Source organism: Glossina fuscipes, unplaced genomic scaffold (assembly GCF_014805625.2).
Source record: "Glossina fuscipes isolate IAEA_lab_2018 unplaced genomic scaffold, Yale_Gfus_2 2, whole genome shotgun sequence".
Lineage (NCBI taxonomy): Eukaryota > Metazoa > Arthropoda > Insecta > Diptera > Glossinidae > Glossina > Glossina fuscipes.
Window position 1 is genome coordinate 5143905 of NW_023998416.1, and position 18694 is coordinate 5162598.

At 33.8% G+C, this 18694-nt stretch overlaps 4 protein-coding genes across 4 annotated transcripts in view; 2 read left to right on the forward strand and 2 right to left on the reverse strand.

Moving 5' to 3' along the window:
• Positions 1 to 360: 360 nt before the first annotated feature.
• On the reverse strand, positions 361 to 1990 carry LOC119633422 (alpha-methylacyl-CoA racemase). The gene is made up of 2 exons (XM_038026971.1): positions 1815 to 1990; positions 361 to 1755 (listed from the first exon to the last, which is right to left on the reverse strand). Exons 1-2 carry the CDS (start codon positions 1920 to 1922, stop codon positions 715 to 717), a joined length of 1149 nt encoding a protein of 382 aa, XP_037882899.1. The 5' UTR covers positions 1923 to 1990; the 3' UTR covers positions 361 to 714.
• Positions 1991 to 2281: 291 nt separating this feature from the next.
• Positions 2282 to 3796, reverse strand: LOC119633622 (2-oxoglutarate and iron-dependent oxygenase JMJD4 homolog). The gene is made up of 2 exons (XM_038027246.1): positions 3110 to 3796; positions 2282 to 3042 (listed from the first exon to the last, which is right to left on the reverse strand). The coding sequence occupies exons 1-2, from the start codon at positions 3685 to 3687 to the stop codon at positions 2313 to 2315; spliced, it is 1308 nt and encodes a 435-aa protein (XP_037883174.1). The 5' UTR covers positions 3688 to 3796; the 3' UTR covers positions 2282 to 2312.
• Positions 3797 to 7735: 3939 nt separating this feature from the next.
• On the forward strand, positions 7736 to 13239 carry LOC119633923 (serine protease inhibitor 28Dc). The gene is made up of 2 exons (XM_038027755.1): positions 7736 to 8555; positions 11975 to 13239. The coding sequence occupies exons 1-2, from the start codon at positions 7891 to 7893 to the stop codon at positions 13086 to 13088; spliced, it is 1779 nt and encodes a 592-aa protein (XP_037883683.1). The 5' UTR covers positions 7736 to 7890; the 3' UTR covers positions 13089 to 13239.
• Positions 13240 to 15730: 2491 nt separating this feature from the next.
• Positions 15731 to 18694, forward strand: part of LOC119633787 (WW domain-containing oxidoreductase) — a 17593-nt gene continuing 14629 nt past the window's right edge. Inside the window, exons 1-4 of the mRNA XM_038027525.1 lie at positions 15731 to 16222; positions 16281 to 16368; positions 16441 to 16950; positions 17016 to 17195. Coding sequence (XP_037883453.1) covers positions 16219 to 16222; positions 16281 to 16368; positions 16441 to 16950; positions 17016 to 17195 — 782 coding nt within the window. The 5' untranslated portion in view covers positions 15731 to 16218. The remainder of the gene's footprint in view (positions 16223 to 16280; positions 16369 to 16440; positions 16951 to 17015; positions 17196 to 18694) is intronic.

Consider the following 18694-nt stretch of genomic DNA (forward strand, 5'->3'; position numbering starts at 1 on the left):
AATCGATATTAAATGAAAATCCGTTACACTGGTATTTCCCATTTCTTTATCATTTTTACCTGTGGAAGTCACTGATCAAAGTGTTTGCAACACATGTAGATGTCACGTTTTTGAAGCGTGTTTAAAAGTCTGTGCATCGAAAAAAATTGGTGCAAAACGTTCAAATGACATGAAAACTGGGGTCGATTTATAGCTATCGATGAAGTATACGTTTCACTTAGGGTCGAGTGAAGAAAGCCTCTCACTTTTGCATAAATCAATAGTGGACAACCGATTGGAATATATGTTGACAATTGTTTTAATATATAATATAATAACACGAATTCCATATTGATAAACTGTCTTTATATATATATAGGTTTTTTTTTTTTTCTCTATAATCCATTCCTTCTAACTCAATTCGACAGGTGAGGTACAAGGATAGATCATTGAAATTTTCGCATTTCGTTTGCGGCCTTAAATTAGAAATACACATTCCAAGCTTCAGCTAACTAGCCCTAGTTTTGAGTATTTGTTAGAAAAATGAAGAGTCAGATGGGAGAATATAGTTAGTTAAGAGTTTTTATATATTCAATGCGAGTCAGTACTACGCGCCCTTCAATGTATTACAAACACAAAAATATTAGCCCCAAATTCTTTAAAACATTGCCGTTATTAATAAGATTCTTATGAACTTAAAACTAATCTTAAAAATCTGTTTCTGCTTCTGCTTCTTCATAGCTTTGTTCGAACAGGTAACTGTATAATGTCTTCTTTAACCAAGTTTTTTAGCTCATAGGTGTCAAGCTGCAGTTCTTGAATTAACATATCGAGTGCATCGTCGGCGGCTTCCTTCGAAGACCGTGATTTCGTTTTAAGAGTTCCAGGTGTACGGCTGAGATGTGGCGCCGGTTGCGGTACAGGAATGTTATCTACGAGATCAAAACTTTGACGTTCTACATTGTGTGCGTGAGTCATCGCACAATGCCAATCTAACACTGGATATACACAAGCATCAATATCTTCGAAAATTGCCGACCATTCTGCCTGAGTTTTTTGTAAGAATGCTTCAGTAACACAATCTTTAGCAGCCTGTTTCTCTTCTTCACTATCGGGATACTGTGATAATTGTAATAATCCCAGTTTCTCTTTAAATAATTCAAAGAATTGCGGCTCTAGGCAACCAACAGACATGAATTTCCCATCCTTAGTAGGATATGTATCATAAAAATAGGAACCGCCATCTAAGACATTTGATCCACGTACGCCTTGCCAAAGCAGGGGAATAGAACGTGACATAAATAACCAACTAGCAATATAGGCAGCGCCTTCTACCATACTTGAGTCTACTACTTGTCCCCGGCCCGATCGATGACGTTCCAAAAGGGCTAAGCAAATACCCAACGCACACATAAGACTTCCGCCCGCAAAATCAGCTAATATATTTATGGGAGGTAAAGGTTTTTCATTTTCTCGTCCCAACATTGATAGTACGCCAGATATTGCGGCATAATTTATATCATGGCCGGCACGTGCCGATAACGGTCCACTTTGCCCAAATCCCGTTAAGCGTGCATATATTAAACGAGGATTATCGCGGCAAAGTAATTCAGGACCTAAATACAGTTTCTCCATAACTCCTGGGCGAAAAGGCTCTATGAGTACATCTTGCGTTTTGGCTAAGCGACGTACCAAATTTTGACCTAATGATTTTTTGAGATTTACAGCCAATACTCGTTTTCCATTATTCATACAATTTACTGGATTATCAGGAACCTATTGCAGAATAAGAACTTAAATAAGATATTCCTATATATTTAATTCTGTTTTATTACTCGATCAATGACCGTAACCTTTGCTCCAAAATCGGCCAATATTTTGCCACAAAAAGGTGCCGGAGCCAAACCGGAAAATTCCAATACTTTAATACCTTTTAAAGGCATTTTTGCACTTTGTTCACTGTTTGTACCCGGTTTCGTATTGTTTTATGACTTTGCTTATTTCTGTACAATTTTGCGAATGCGCGAACAAAACAGAAACGTTAGTAAAAGAGAATAGCAAGGTATTGACAAGAAACCATCTGGCGAAAACAATGATTCCGAGTTTAAGCTTTTATCAACTTGTTGCTCGTAATAAAAATGACTTCTCTTCTTTGTTAAATCATTTATTTTTTTTAGTTTTTCAATTTATTTTCCAAATATATTCCTCTTTGGTACAAAATATTAGAGTATATTTATATGTATATGCTAAAAATAGGTTTTCTTTCTAAGTTCGTTCTACACGTATTCATATTCTTTTGAAGCTATTAAAGTGTAAACTAGTTGACTAGATTTTCAATTTAATGTCGATAATGACAACGTTGATGAGATGAGTTCACTTAAACGAACACATTGTCGGTATAAGAAAGTACGATTCTCGAATATCACGGGATCTTCTAGCATAATCTTCATCAACTGCTGAATACAATGCAAATCATGCCTAATATGATAATCGTTGGGTGTATGCGTATTAAAAAAAGCAAGCCTGGAAGACGATGAGCATTGATCGGAGTTTAAAGCAGACCTATTATCTTCGTTGCCGTTTTCGGTGCAGCAATGTAAACGGCGCTCGGTAATAGTTTCTATTAATTGAATAAAATCGAGGTAGTTTAAGCCAAAAGTTGCTCGAAGCATGGTCTGACAGTGTTCATTGAAATTATCCATTTGGCGACAATCTTCGATCTCATTAATAACTTGTTGCATAGCAGCTGCTAAGTTATGCCAAATACGTTCCAAATTGCAAGAATTAAACCAATTATGATTGATCGATATAGTATCCGATTGATTCCATACTTGATGATACCAACCGCTCGGTACAAAAAGTGCTTCATTTTCCGTCTGTAATACGGTAAAATATTGAACTCCTTTCTTTTCTAATAGAGATTCATCGATACGAAAAGGTAAGTTATTTAAATGATCCTTAAGTTTAAGCTCTTCACCGTTCGGTAAAAGTAACCATTTTTTGCAGCCCATTATATTTGTCGACCAGCTAAAAGAGCCGAACACGTCAGCGTGAAAAGGGGTCCTAAGAAATAGAAACGTCTTCCATAATTTATTATTATCTTTAAATTACTTGCAATTTGCTTCCGTACCATGTATCTTTTGGTCCCATATACACAAAACGATAATCGTCCGTTTTGTTGCTTAATAGATACTCATTTAGCCAATCGCTTGCAAAGTGCTTAGGAACTTCGTAAAAATCGTAGTCTGGTGATTCAGCCTTTAAATGCCAATCTTTGAGGTAGAGTATGTCGGTAGTGTTTGTTTCAACATTGCTGTTTTCTACTTTCTCTCGTTCGCATTTCTGTTGCCAGTAATTAAGAAAATCGTAAAATTTCATTTCGCTCTTAGCATGACTGTTGTAATATTCCCTATTACAATTAGCCACCGGTACGGAGCGATTGCCTATCCTCTGCTTAAGGTAGTTAAAATTGATTGTTGCAGTATACCTGTTGCCGTTACTTGTGCCCTGGTAATATTGCAACCAATTTTTGCGGCACTCCCAATTATTGGACACATCTGTTAGTATAACCGGCCAGTTAGTGTTCATAAAATGCCAAAAAAAATCATTATAGCTTAATTGTTTGCCGTCAAAACGTTCGATGCTATTATGCTGACAATGGCTTTCAATTGGCGGATTCAATTCCAACAGCTTTAGGTCAGGCGCCATAGACAGGTTTTCCTTACCGTGCTGAGCTAACGCAGAGGCCTTCTCAATATTTTCAAATAAATGAAAATTTGTCTTTTCTTTTTTTTTATATTAATGCATATTTAATAATTATTTTTATGTAAAATAAATGTAATAAAACAAAATTAAAATATTACAAAACATTGGGCAAAAATAATTGCAATCAACTGTTTTTTCCTTTCCTTCGTTTCCTGGTTGTCGCTAAAGCGATTTTTGAGAAAATTTGGCGACTTTGTTTGAAAAACCGCGATTACGCTTACATTTTGATGGCATTACTTTTGTAGAATTTATGAGTTCCGACAAGATGCTAAAGCAAATCTCATATACTGGTGGCTTTAGTAATAAGCTTTGATTGTGTTTGGAGCGTTGATATTTGCTTTGGAGGAGTTCTCTCACGTTTTCTTTCAAGATTAATGTTACGGTCTAACGGTGCTGTTAAATTTTTGTTAGTGTAGTGTGTACTGTTCCACGGATTAAAATTAATCATTCCGATATTTTTCCATATGGTTATGTGCGTGTGTGTCATTGAAATGTGTTATTGAAATCGGGATTGTTTCGCTTGAATCCATATCTCGAGCGCTTCGAATTACCGGTTTAAAATATAGAAATGTATGTCATTGTTGGTGCGAGATCTGAAACACTAACAGAAGAGAGGAAATAATACTTTTTCCTTTTTTGTTGGCGACTTACGAACGTAGATGACGTTAGTCTGCTTTTTGGAACGCTAAAGGTAAAAAATAAAAGCATTAAAAGTCGCAATAATACAGATTGAAATATATCCTCAGGTGATGAATCAATCTTGAAAATGAATCCTACCCATCCATAATAAAGAAAAATTAGAATTAACCATCCAAAGCAGAGGTGACTTTAAACCTTGATTCAAAGTATTTATGGAGATTATTCAGAAGTTAAATTCAATATTGGATTTGGTCAATTCACGGATATGTCCACATTAAGCAAAAAATTTCAAGGGAATTCGGAAATGGAGAAGCGTTATTTAATCATATGGAGAGGCTTTGAATTATTAAAAATCTTTGCAATTTATGTGCATTGGCAGACAAAGCAATACCTCCTCCAATCTGAAGAAATTAAAAAAAATTCAAGCGATGATATAAGTTTTGAAAAGTTATAATGATCGGGAAAGCCAAAGAAAGCACTACCGAAGGCGCCTTATGAAAGCTTAGTTAGACAAAAAAATTCTACGTAAATCGTTAAAGCGCGCGTTCAAACGCATCTCTCTCCTGTTTCTCGTTTTCTATTAACAGTACATGACGCTTCATACGCTTCATGATTTATACGCATTCTTATGAGAGATTCTTAATCGATTTAACCTTATCTATGTATTGCTCTTGTTGGAACTCTTAAGATAATGAACTGAAACGTATCTTTCCAATCGATAAAAAAGTATTTAAAATGGTCAATGACGTTCCCAACCTTGAGTAACGACTGGGAAAAGATGTATATTTAACACACCCGTGGAAATATTTGATCAAATACTTGCTCTGAATATTTACTTGAATGGGTTAAATGTTCAGAAAAAAAGTACTTCTACTTGGCTTATTTAAGTGTTCAATACTAACGAGAGGCTGAGGCTGGAGCTGCAGCCCATATCTAAGACGAATATATGTCATCTATTGACCCGCCGGCCTCTTTGTTTATTACTGCGGCAGGCAGTCATAATCTTGTAAAGATATCCGAATTTGATTTCTGTCCTATATCCAACTTCATTAAAAAGATAAAATATAGAAATAATCGTTGATATGGAAAGCATATCCTTCGTTCGCATAACAGCTTGTTTTCAATCCTTCATACGGACACCTTTTTCAATCAAAAAATTCTGGTCAGCGCTGTTGTTAACTAATAACACGTTTCTTTTACACTTATCTTGCTTGTGTTCAAACTTTCTCGCGCCCGTTTTGTTAAATGTCGACTTTGCCGCAGAGAAACTGCATTGCTTTAAATATCAATTATCAGGTGTATATAATTTGATCCCATTCAAAATTTGCATAAATAAAATACATTAAAAATGTACTCAAAGCTTTAAATTACAAAGCTTTGAAATTGAATTACGTTGCACACGGCACCACATTAAGTTTATTTCTTTAAAGGAAAAGGAAATTCCCTTTAAATTACGCGTCTGTTCGCATGACATCTGAGTGAGAGTGAGTTCTTACCTAAACGAATTTGATAAAATTGTTGTTCCGGTTCGAGATCGAGTCATAATAATTTGCGTTTATTTTAGTTTGCTGAATTTTTTCTAATTTCTTCAAGTGGCTATAAGATGTATTCAACTTTTGTGCTATGTTCCGCGATTGATGGACATTTTGCCTTAATATTGTGTTTAAATCGTTTCTGTCAAGACCAGAAGGGCCTTAATAGTTGGATTGTCCTTTAAAGTCATATCTGCAGAACGAAATTTGGCAAACCAATTCCTAACTGCCCGATCATTTATTAGACTTTCACCGGATACAATGCATATTTTTTCAACTGCGTCGCTTTAGTACTATTACCTTATTATGGCGTTGAAATCTCCGAAGCATCATATGCTGACTATCGATTTTTTCACTCCGGTTATTAAAACGTGCCCCGCAAAAAATTGTTGTGAACAGAACTGAACCCTTATCTAATTAGTAAACGCAAAAACTTTGTTTGCCCCGGTGACACATTAGGGAGATACGAATATAGACTCTATCTACTTGTATCGGAAGTTATTTAAGACTTCACTTATAAAATAAAAACCTAGATCTTCGTGATCACTGTGGGAATCTAAGTAAAAACACCAGTTTACCCCAGTGACTTATAATAGGCGAATACGAACATACACTCGGTCTATCTCTATCGGAAGTTATTTAATACTTCACCTGTATAACCTGTATATCTAGACCTTTTGATCAGCGTAGAAATCTAAGTAAAAAAAAATGATTTCTCTCGGTGACTTGTAATAAGTGGACACGAACATGGATTCTATTTACCCTGAAGTTATTTATAACTTGCCCTGTATAATAAAAAGTCTAGATCTTTTTGATTAGCATAAGCATTTAGGTAAAGCAAATACTAAACTTGATTTAGTTTCGTAAACGTTCGTAATTGACCCCGAATTCGTGTATGAAGGCTAAAAATTTTAAAAATATATTTTTAGATACACGATACAGAAGTACGCATGTTCTTTTTTATACAAACTTTAATAAAAATAATTAAAAGGATTATTTACAGTGAAAAAATTGCCAAAAATTGTTAGATGAATTGTTTATTGTAATTAATTTTAATAGTTGATGACGAGAGCTTGACTGTAGTAAGTCTGTGTTACATCTACTAGATCTACTTTTCTATTACACTTCCTCATATAAGGGATCTTATGAAAATTGAGTATTTATAAAGTAAGGTTTTGATAAATTAGAACGAAGATAGATGAAAAATTATATCAGACATAGTCTAGTGTAGGGTATTCAGTACTTGGCCTTACTCGATGATAACGTTTTTACTTGTTATACTTATTGGTGTTATGTTTATCCAATATTTTGCTCTAATTCCGCACTGAAAAAGTTTCCTATAAAAAAAGCATGGAATTACCTTTAGATTGAAGAACATTAAAAAAATCAAGGAAATACCAATGAGCGTAAAATATGAAGATACTTGAAAGAGCAAAAGCTGAGCTCTTAAGTTACGCGGCTCAAGCGTATTTATTGAATAAGTTTATTAATTATTGCTCAAAAGCCGTCACGCAAGACATTGAAGATCAGGCAGCATCTATAGTTTTCGATAACATAAACTTTGCTTCCTTTGCGTTCAGTTAAAGAGTAAACAAAAAGAAAGAGAAAGAAAAATCAATTAGGGTAGAGTTAAGACAAAAGAGTGCATGTAATATACTAGTATGCTAATATAAGTGAGCGAATGCTGAAATAAAAAAATTAATTGAAATATAATTCACCGTGAATACACTAAATAAGAGAGCGAGAAGAGAGAGACAATAATTGCCAATCAAGCTCAAAGTGCTAAAAAGCATGTTAAAAAGCATTTTAAAATGCTTTAAATTAGCACTTGCATAGCCAGTTTTATTAGTTCAGTGAAGCTTATTAAAAGTGCGGATCGAAAATATTTATTAGTTAATTAGTTACATCAAAATAAATTATTTTTGCAAAATTACAAGCTAAATTATTCAATAATATTTTGCATATAAAACAAAAGATGAATTTACTGAAATTGTGTTCCTTCATTATACCATTATTGGCATTTTGCATAATTTCGGGCAAATCTCGAAAAGCAGATGACTTAATAGAGAATCATTTCGATCGTTTCCAGCAAGGTCAAGCAGCAGTGCCTGCTAGATGGCCAGAACAAAACCAACCAAAATCGAATGCCGTCAACTCACTACATGTTTCAACAGATCGTTTTGCTCGGCCGGAACCAGTCGATGAGCGAATTGCCAACGTAATCGCAAAGAATATTTTAAATTTTTCTCAGCTCATCGGCGCTCAATTGAATTCTTTAGAACGGAGTGAAATTTTTTCACCACTTAGTATTATGTCTGCTTTATCACTGCTTACGTTAGGCGCCAAGGGTAGAAGTTATCATGAATTAAAACAATTGATTGGCCTTGATAATGACAGTGTATTGATGAGTAATCCGCAAAAGTTTTATAGAGAGTTTGCTTTAATGCTAGCAGAAATTCAACATAGGTACGAAAACGAAGCTGAAGAGAGCACGCGCAAGCAGCCGAATTGGCGCACAACAAATATTAATGCTTCCCCCATGCGTCCAACAACGAACGGACGTAATAAGCCTGAGCATATTGTCAGAATTGCAAATGGACTTTTCATACAAAATAATTATGCCTTGAATCCGCATTACAAGTAAGTCAAATAAGAAAAGGGAAAAATTGAACTATTGCTGCAGTAAATATAAGAAACTCTATAGATATTTTCTGCCTCATCAATGGCAGGGAAGGATAGAATTAAACAGCATATGTTGTCAGTCTCCCACGACGAAACGAAAGAAGTTAATCAGAAGTTTTCAGTCTGAGATCTTTTCTTATATTATTAAAAACAATATCAGATGATTATGGAAAAAAGTTTTTGATATTAAAAATAATCTAAAAGCTAAAAGCTTGATCTAAACAACAAAAGAGATCAAAACGTATGCAAACGATGCTACTTATTAATGAGATTAATATCGCAAACTTGCTAAGCTTTATATTCCGGTTATTACCGTGTAGTATAACGATTCACAAATATCATCAAAACACAAAACTGTATTTTCATAATGAGACAGGTATGCACTATATATTGACGAGTAGTGATATGCTACGCTCACTTAATTATTACAAGATAAAACAAGTAAAAGCACTATAGTGGATCAAGGCCGACTATTAAATACCCTACACCATTCTACAGTTATTTATTTAGACTTTTAGAAGTGGTCCGAACCATTGTCAATACGGAGTTATATGGGGAGTGGTCCAATCCAGAACGACCATTTTTAATAGCGTTCGTCCTTGGAACTGCGCCCTGAACACAAATTTACAGAGATAGACATCAGATAGGCGGACAGACAGGCTTAGGTGGGTCTATCTTAAGTTCTTCTTCTTATTCTTAAGTTCTGCGCGTTACACACGTCCGTAGATACTTACAAACACTTAAGTGGAATGGTATGTAAAAACGAAAGGTGACTAAAAGCATTTCAAAGACGAGGATATATTAGACTCTTTTTATAATTTCAAAAGCAACGCGTTAGAGATTTCATGTAAAAGACGTATTTTTAAACAGCGCAACATTTCGAAACAGTTTATAATCTGTTCTGTTTAGTTCTTCGTGTGTTCGTCTAATACTATTCTGGATCAAAACGCCTCACTGTACCAAATTTCATCAAAAATACTGAAAAATTGCGGTTTGTCGGTTGAACACTGGCAAGCTTGGTATAGTAAAAGTTGAGTCCATATCCAGTTCTTCTGTGTGTTGTATACATCCGTACAAACTTTATATAGCCCTGTACTACAAGTGGTATAAGAAGTGCCTAAGACTATGATTGTAACCAGCTAACTAACATGTCCCAAATACTTTAAAAACTTTACTATCTACTGTTTTAAAGTCTCCTAATACTAAGGATAATGTAGCTTTTTAGTCGATGGACCCCGTACGATACGTCTCTTTAAACTAAGTGCCTAAGTCACCTCAAAAAATTTCGCTAATCAAAGGTATATTTATTTCGTGTTATTCGCGACTTGTAGTGTGAAAGCTCCTATCTTATAGCAGATATAAAAAGGAGGGAAGGACCAGTTAAAAAAAATTTTTTTGATAATTTTTTTGAATAGAAGAAAAGGTAGCATTGCGACAAAAGGAGGTATGGAACAAATATACGAAAAACATATGAATTCAAATACAAATATATATTTGCTCCATATCTCCTTTTGAATTGAACACAATTTCGTATATTTGCTCCATACCTTCTTTTGAATTGAAAACAACCTGGGAAGCTTACTAAGCTTACCAGTAAATACTATAGAAAAATTGTTCTAGAGAATATGTTAGCAAATGGTAGTACCGAAGCCAGTCTGGAGGCGCCTTTAACTCAAGCGCTCTACGGCAAGCAGTGTAAATATTGCAAATTTGGACTTAAACCAATAAAACCCTATGCTATCTACAAGTTTATCTCTAATGAAGCAGTTAGGGGTTTTGAAATATACTAATTTCTGTTTAATTGGGGCTTGAGGGCAAAAGTACAAGTTACGACCCAAAGGAAGTCACTCTTTTATTAATGGAAAATGTTTAATTAATTTATCGATAAAATCCTTCGTGTTTTAGTGGAAAATGTTGTTTTAAAAATGCTGTAACATATTGGAATGAAAAAAATGAAAATTTTTGAGGTTATGCTGCTTGCCGTTTTCAAAAAACGTGTATCTTCGAAAAGCGAAACTTTTGGATCATTTAAAGTTTTGTCACGTCTAGTGTTGTCTTCTCATTTCATCATTAATTCTTTGGGGGACTATTATTTAGATTAAAAAGGTATTGCAACGTTTTTTTTTCTCTTATAACAGTTGGAAAAATTATGTGAATCATTTCTTGTTTTTTTTTGAGAATGATTTAAAGAATGATTTAATCAGTCTGAATCAAGAACAGGAAGTATTACTTTATTTGTTTTGTTACATTAAACAATTACATTGAAATTCTAAATAAAAATAAATATAATTATAATTGCAATAAATAATTCAGTTCTGAACTGTCAGTTAATTGTTATACCCTACACCTCGTGTGAGACAAGGGTACCTTAAGTTTGTGCGGCTATATGTAGCACCCTGAAGGAGTTCAGATAGAACAAACTTTTATTTCATGGATATAACTTTGTCTGTCTGTCCGTCTTACATTCTTGTGTCCAACCTTCAAATCGAAATTTCTCAGATTCTTTTATCCAATTCGGCAAACTTTGGCTTAAGAACGAACGCCGTTATAAATGGTTCGAATCGGACTACATATAACGGTTCGTTTTGAAAAGTCTTCACGTGAATCACTGTAATAAGCGAAATGGTGTAAGATATTTAATGGTACCCTGCAGTGCATTGTAATGCTTTTATTTGTTTTAATTAGAAAGTGAAATTGCTTGCATGTGCACTTCGTTAAGTAAAAGTATTTGTTAAACTGCGAAGTTCAGCAGTAAACATGCTTGGTTATAGGTGCAGTGCTTTACTCTTGCTCGACATAATCCTGTAATACGGCTTTTTTGAATTAAAAATGAATCATCATCTTGATCATAAAATTTGGAAGTCTTGATTGCAAATTGATATCAAAGATCAAATGAATAGAAATTACTTTAATTTTTTTTTTTTTTTTTTAAATTAATTTGCTATGTAATTGCTGGGGTTTTTCCATACATTTGCATAGCGTATATATACATATATATAGGCTATATATATGGATATTAAAAAAAACAGGAATGCTTTATAGACATGTGATACAGGATGACGTCATATCAAGATCCATTTAAGAGAAATTTTTCACAAATAAATCACAAAAATGATAGAGTAAGCTGTCAAATGGCAGAACTACTTCTCTTACGTAAATGGAGACATCAAAAAGTCTCTAAGGTATGAATTGAGTTCTTAGGATCTGTTATCATTAATTTCTCCCTTGTTTGCTAAATATTTAGTTGATCTTGAATACTTGACACCCACCTCTCAAATCTGTAGATAATACATACATAGAGTTTGTTAATTATTAGCGCATTATTGCCGATCCGGATAACATTTAATAATAAAAAAATGTTTTTTTTTCTTTTGCAGGCAAGTTGCTACATCACTTTATGATTCCGATCTAACACAATTAGACTATCAACACCATCCGACAGTATCGCGCGATTACATTAACGCTTGGGTGAACACGAATACGCACGGGAAAATAACTAAAATTATTAACGGAAATATTCCTGCAAATACAAATATGTTGCTTGCTAGTGTTTTATACTTTAAAGGTTTTTGGGAAACTTCATTCTTTCCAAGAGCTACCACTGAAGAGAATTTCTATCCGGATGGACTTGATAAGCCACCAATAAGGGTGCAAATGATGGCTACAGGTGGTAGGTTTCCCTTTTACGATGCTAAGGAATACGACTGCCATATCATAGGCTTACCTTACAGCGGCAATGAGACAACTATGTACGTTATACAGCCCAATAATTCGACACGTCAAAAGTTAAGAGAAATGCAATACTTTTTGGATGCTGAAAAAATCGATAATATGATAGATAAAATGGTACGCAAGACGACGGTAATGGTGTTTCCGAAAATGCATTTCACGCAGGATTTCAACATGAAGAGCCTTTTGCAACGTCTGGGTGTCAAGGATATATTCAATAGCGCTACTAGTGATCTGTCATTAATAGGCGATATAGCTCAATACAGTCATAATGCACCGTCGACAAATAATTTGCATACAATACAATCGCGAAGACCAACAGTTGGCATTTCTTTAGAACAAGAACATCTGGACCGTTATAACGAGCCCGCTTTAGTGTTTAGCAACAGAAATGGTGAATTCGATGAAGCTTTTACAAATTCAGAAACTAATACAAAAGAAACTACAATATTAAGCAGAATACAGAGACAAGCTAACTATTTAAATCCAGATTTCAACGCTGACGCTTTGGTGAACTTGGAAGAACAGCGCAATAGTGCACAAAATTATCGCTCAGACTTATTTGTAGATGAAATTATACATAAAGTAGATTTGTCCGTTGACGAGCAAGGAACTGAAGCAGCTGCTGCCACTCTTACGTATTTACATCGTTCCGGTACAGATGTAGTTTTTCGCGGAGAAACTCCTTTCCTTATACTGATACGGCACGATCCTACCAAGGTAGTACTTTTCTACGGCATCATTAATAAGCCAGAATTATAAACTTTTCCGACAAATCCCGCGTTGAAATGGAAATGAAGTCTACGTTACGTTTACGTTATATGTTAAATTAACATTTATTGTAATATGTTTTTTGTAAGTAAATTTAGGCACTTGCGTCATTTATAATTATTAGTTTAAAATAGCTTTTACTTTCTTATACGACTGTAATTTAGTATTTTAAGATATTGAAGCGATGTAAAAATTAAAATTTAATCAAAAGAATCAAATGCGTCTTTATTTAACTGTATTTGTTTTTACCGATTATTCCCATTTCATATATTTTTCTCATATCATTTATTCAATTGATTAAGAAGAATTTTTTTAGTCAGTGAGAAAGCTTTAGCATGAAGTACTTAGAAATTCACGTTATTTGATAAGATTTTTAAGTTTCCCTCGCATATACATACGTAAGAATAATTAAATGCAATGAAAAATACTTTATATATAAAAATAAAACATTCCTCCATTCATTATCAAATTTTCAAATATAAGACAAGCAAAAATCCCAAAACATGGAGCGTGTATGAAAGCCTTGCTGTTCTGGCAGCACACTTTCTCAGTTTCTATAAAAGATTATAAAAGAATGCTGAAGCTTTAAAAAGACGTATTTCTGATCCGATTTTTTAACCCAAGTTACAGATTATGCTTCTATTTTACATACATTTTGCTTATTATTTTGTGTATTCTTTGCTTCGCAGAAATCCAAATTCTCTAACATTTTGGCAGAAAGCGAGTGGTGATCGGCCAAGAAAAATATGAAGAGCGAGATGTAGTCCATGGGAATCAAGTTTTGTCAAACCTTTTTGCTATCTTTAGGACTACGATACATCTAACATATTAATCCTCTTTTAGTAAATTGGCATTCGGAAGTCTCGAGCCAAACAATTCGGCAGAACGATATGGAGTTGTCTTAGTAATGCCGATGACACTATAAAATTTCAAATATCGTTCTTCCTTTGTAAGGATGTGAACATTGGGATATTTCAGACTAAGCCTTCTAAAATAGTGTTGACTCTTCAGCTCTCTTCCACTGTTCTAACTTTTTTCCTAAACTCAAGGTTTTTATCCTTTCTATCCTTGCACAACATTGCCCATATCTTATGGCAAATATGTAAAAATATTATACTACTATTACGTCCAAAAACTGCGAGCAATTCGTGTTTTCCTTTTTAAATCTATTCCGGTTTGTTTTTGCAAACAGCTTTATGCAAACGACGCATAACACAAATAATATTCCTGATTAGAAGTCTGGCCATGGGAAGAAATTCATAGTTTACAATATAATACTATGATAATCGAAGAAAACTGTTAACATCATCTGGATTTTGAACGATTTTGGTGTTGTTTTTTTGGTCTTGGCTCACCTTTTGCACGATATTTGCTCGATCGGCCGGTTGCTTCCGGGTCGTATGCGTAAATCCTCCTTTTATCCTCTTCCTTTATAGTGCTTTGCTCAATAAAATCACACCGTTCAGCGTAGAATTTTCAAGGAAAAGAAATTACGTTTGATATTACCACTGTTTTAATATCTTCTGAAAACTCCTTTTTTTATATAAACATATATTTATTTAATAACATCTTCGTCTATTATTATTTTATCTCTCCTTCTGCCATTCAAAACAATTGTTAAAAAACGATTTTTTTTTTTTAATGTAGAGATCTTCGCACGTATTATTTTACCTCCCCTTCTTCCGTTGAAAAAAATTGTCAAAAAACGACTTTTTTAAGGCTGGTATTTATATCATTGTGTTTTTCAAGAGAAATTTCTTCAACATTTCCTTGAATAAATAGTGTTCGCAGTAATTCTTCCTATTTGATATGCCAAGCAAATGCCCTCTTAAGCCATATTTAATATGTAGCCAAAATTTCTTTTCAAAATTAGTTTGTTGTACTCTTCGAAATCTTCGAATTCAACTAAATATTTCGTAAATCTATCGCAAAGTCAAAATATCATTGATATATACCTTCAGCTAAAAACAACGTTCGTTAAAAGTGTGAAATTGAATTAAAAAAAACAATTTTATCCTTTAATATAGAATTTCCTGTATAAGCACCAACATATAGATGCTATTTTTATATGTTATCATTGAAGACGAACCATAAAGCAGAAGAAATGATGCGAACGTGAAATTAAAAATAGGGAATTTGTTATGTTTTCCATATTGAACATTTTGAAGATTAGTAATAATATTAACAGTTATATGTTATACATACAAAATTATGGCAAATAGTCCAATTAGCAATAATTCTAAATAATGTAAATAAGTAAATATGTGCGCAAAACGAAAAACAAAAATGAAACAGATAAGGTACGAAACGAAAGAAACAAAACGAAAAATTCACTCCCGTAAACTAGCGAAAGGTAGTACTTGTATACTTCTGTATACTTCAATAAATTCTTCTCCTGTAAATTATAAACGAAGTAACCATTAAAGATGAGCAGGCAAAAAAGATTTATACATATTTCTATAAATATGAGCAGGTACTTGCTTGGCTTCCAGGTGTGAAAACATTGTGAAACCTTGCCGGCTGATCAGGCTTTTCATACCGCAAATAGTCAACATGATGCAGGCTCATGCAAGGAGGCGTTATTTCGATTTCCGACTTTTTACAAAACTTTGTGGTAAAATATAAAAATAAGGTATTGTTGATTCAAAGTTTGTATTCAGAAAAAATAAAGTTTTGAATCATACAATGCAAGAATAATATTTGAAAAATTATGTTTCTTAATAAAGTTAATTTGCCTTTGTTGGTTTTTGTCTTCCTGGCGATTACGCCTGAAATGCCTGAAAATTTCTATACGCTCATTTGCATTGTTTTCAATGCAGTCAACTTAAATTTCAAAGCCTAGCCGAACGCAGTACAGTGTTGCAATAAACAAAATCAGCATTGCCACATCGAAAAAACGTTCATTCGCACGGATTGTTTACAAATTTGTTCTAATACGACGACTTTTGCTTTTCCAAAATTCTATGGAAAAGCTGAGGAAGTATTTGTTGTTAATAAGGATATCATACGTTTGAAAAAGAAAATAGTTTATATATAGAAAAGTTTCTTACTCTTACAGTGTTAAATAAAGTGTAAGGTGTGCATAGATCATTAAAAAACAAATTTCCTGAAGAAAATAAATATGAGTAAGACATAGGTGGTTACAATGAAAGTGCACAAACTCATCGGTATAATTATTTCCAGATTACTTGCCAGATTCAGATAGCGAAGATGAAATGCCGCCCGGCTGGACAGAGCAAGTAACAGAAGAAGGCATTGTCTTGTATCGCAAGTAATTTTATTCTGCACGTCCTTTCCTTTGTACACTGGCGCTAAATTTCTTTTGCCATTTGGCTGCAAATAGCAATCAAACGGGCTGCACACAGTGGACGCATCCACGCACGGGGCGGACGAAAAGAATTTCCGGCGATTTACCAATTGGTTGGCGGATGTCCTATGATGAAAAATCTGAATGCAATGTATTTTTTAATACGGAAACAAAGCAAACCACTCTCGTCGATCCGAGGCTTGCTTTTGCTGTGGAAGAACCACCTCGCACTATATCGCAAGTGCGACAACGATTTGATGGTAGTTCCACTGCTTTGCAAGTACTGCATGGCAAAAATTTACATGGACATGTGGCCGTAATTACTGGCGCTAATTCTGGTATAGGATACGAAACAGCTCGATCTTTAGCATTTCATGGCTGTGAAGTGATATTTGCTTGTCGTAATAAATACTCAACTGATCAGGCAATTGAACGAATTGCCAAGGAAAGGCCGGCAACACGGAATCGCTTGCGTTTTGCTCAATTGGATTTGGCCTCCTTCAAATCTGTTTACCTTTTTGTAGAGGACATTAAAAGCAAAGTGAAGTGAGTAGATAAATTATAATAGAAATATGTAATATATCAAGTAATAGAATAAATTAATATTACAGACACCTTGATTATTTAATACTCAATGCTGGTGTATTTGCTTTGCCTTACACTCTAACGGAAGATAATATAGAAACTACATTTCAAGTTTCGCATTTATCTCACTTTTATATCACATTAGAATTGGAACCATTATTTGACCATAAGACACGCGTTGTGGTATTGTCTTCAGAATCCCATAGGTAAGTAAACTGGATTTATCTGAAAAGAACCGATAGAACTAGAAAAAAATTGTAGATCTAACATATCATTTTTTTAAATATCCATTGCTTTCTACACAGTATTGGTATTGATTTCAGCTTCAAAGTCACTAGGAGTAGGATAATTGTTCTACATTTACGCAAAAGAAAAGAGAAATCAAAAGGTCTTATTAATGTTTGAGGTTTTAAGGAAGGAGGAAGGAGCCTTAAAGAACATGGCAAAATCTTTATTTCATAAACTTTTTAGAAAGAAATTCGAGCGGTGACTACTTTAGCAAAGCAATCTTCAGTTTTGCGTGGTTACCTGCTTTTTATTTTAACGTGCCCTTTGGCATGTAAAACAAAAAATCACAACTTTCTTGAAAATATAATCCAAAATTTAGTGAGCAATGGGACATTTTCCCACAAATTGATTTTGAAAAAGAATAGATTTGATTTGAGTTCTAGGTTATTTTCTGTCAAAGGAATGAAACTTTGAAATTGTATTGAAATAATATTGGATGCGCCAATTTTCGTTACTGGCCCGCATGCAAGAGTGTAAATTGGGACGAGATGTCCTCATTTTTGTAACAAAGAAAATGCTTATCATAAAGATTACCACAAACCTGTATGTTTATACTAGAGAAGATATCTGAAGTTTTTTTGTGGATGTCGCAAACGTTCTGATGGAACCTTACCATGCAACAGCCTCTTTGCGAAAAAGATAGTGGAAAGAGCAGACTGTGGAATCTATGAACCGATTTATCTAATTTCCAAATCCGGAGAAAAGGAAGCATTTGAAAACAGTTTTTTGATGTTAAACAAGATTTTATAATTATATCGTAATATATGTAATCATATATCTAATTCAACAGAGGAACGTAAGTGAGGCGATTTTTTTGTATGCGTTGATATGAGTGCATATTGTCCTTGAGTTATTTCTAAGAGCCATAAACATTTGATCACTTTGATACAGCTTCCTACAGGAAGTGTAAAATATATTACGAAAATTATGTTTTTATGCATTAAGTGAAAGAAACGGTGAGATAGTATAACTTGTACAAGAGAATCTATTATTCATATATTGATCATTGTAAGGTTTTGATTTGAATCTGCCGCATTTGTGTGCATATCTCTCAATTTTTCCCAAGCTTAGAAGTACGTATGTACTTAGAACAAACCTGGAAATGGCCGTAAATCTTTCGCAATATTTCTAAAATTCTGCTTGTACTTGTTCAAAATAAACGCGCATCTTCAAAGTCCAGCCCAAGTCTGCACTGTAAATGTTTAGTTCTTTAATAACGTATTACACACACTTGACAATTTATAACCACACTTAAATTGTAAATATAGTCACGAGTGTTCATTACATAGAAAATTTTTGGAACTTAAAATGCGCTGCGCATTTACGTTTGTTAAGCAAAGCAGATAAGATATATATATATATATATATATATATATTTTGTGCTTTCTTGTGAAGTCAGTTCCCCAACTGATAAATA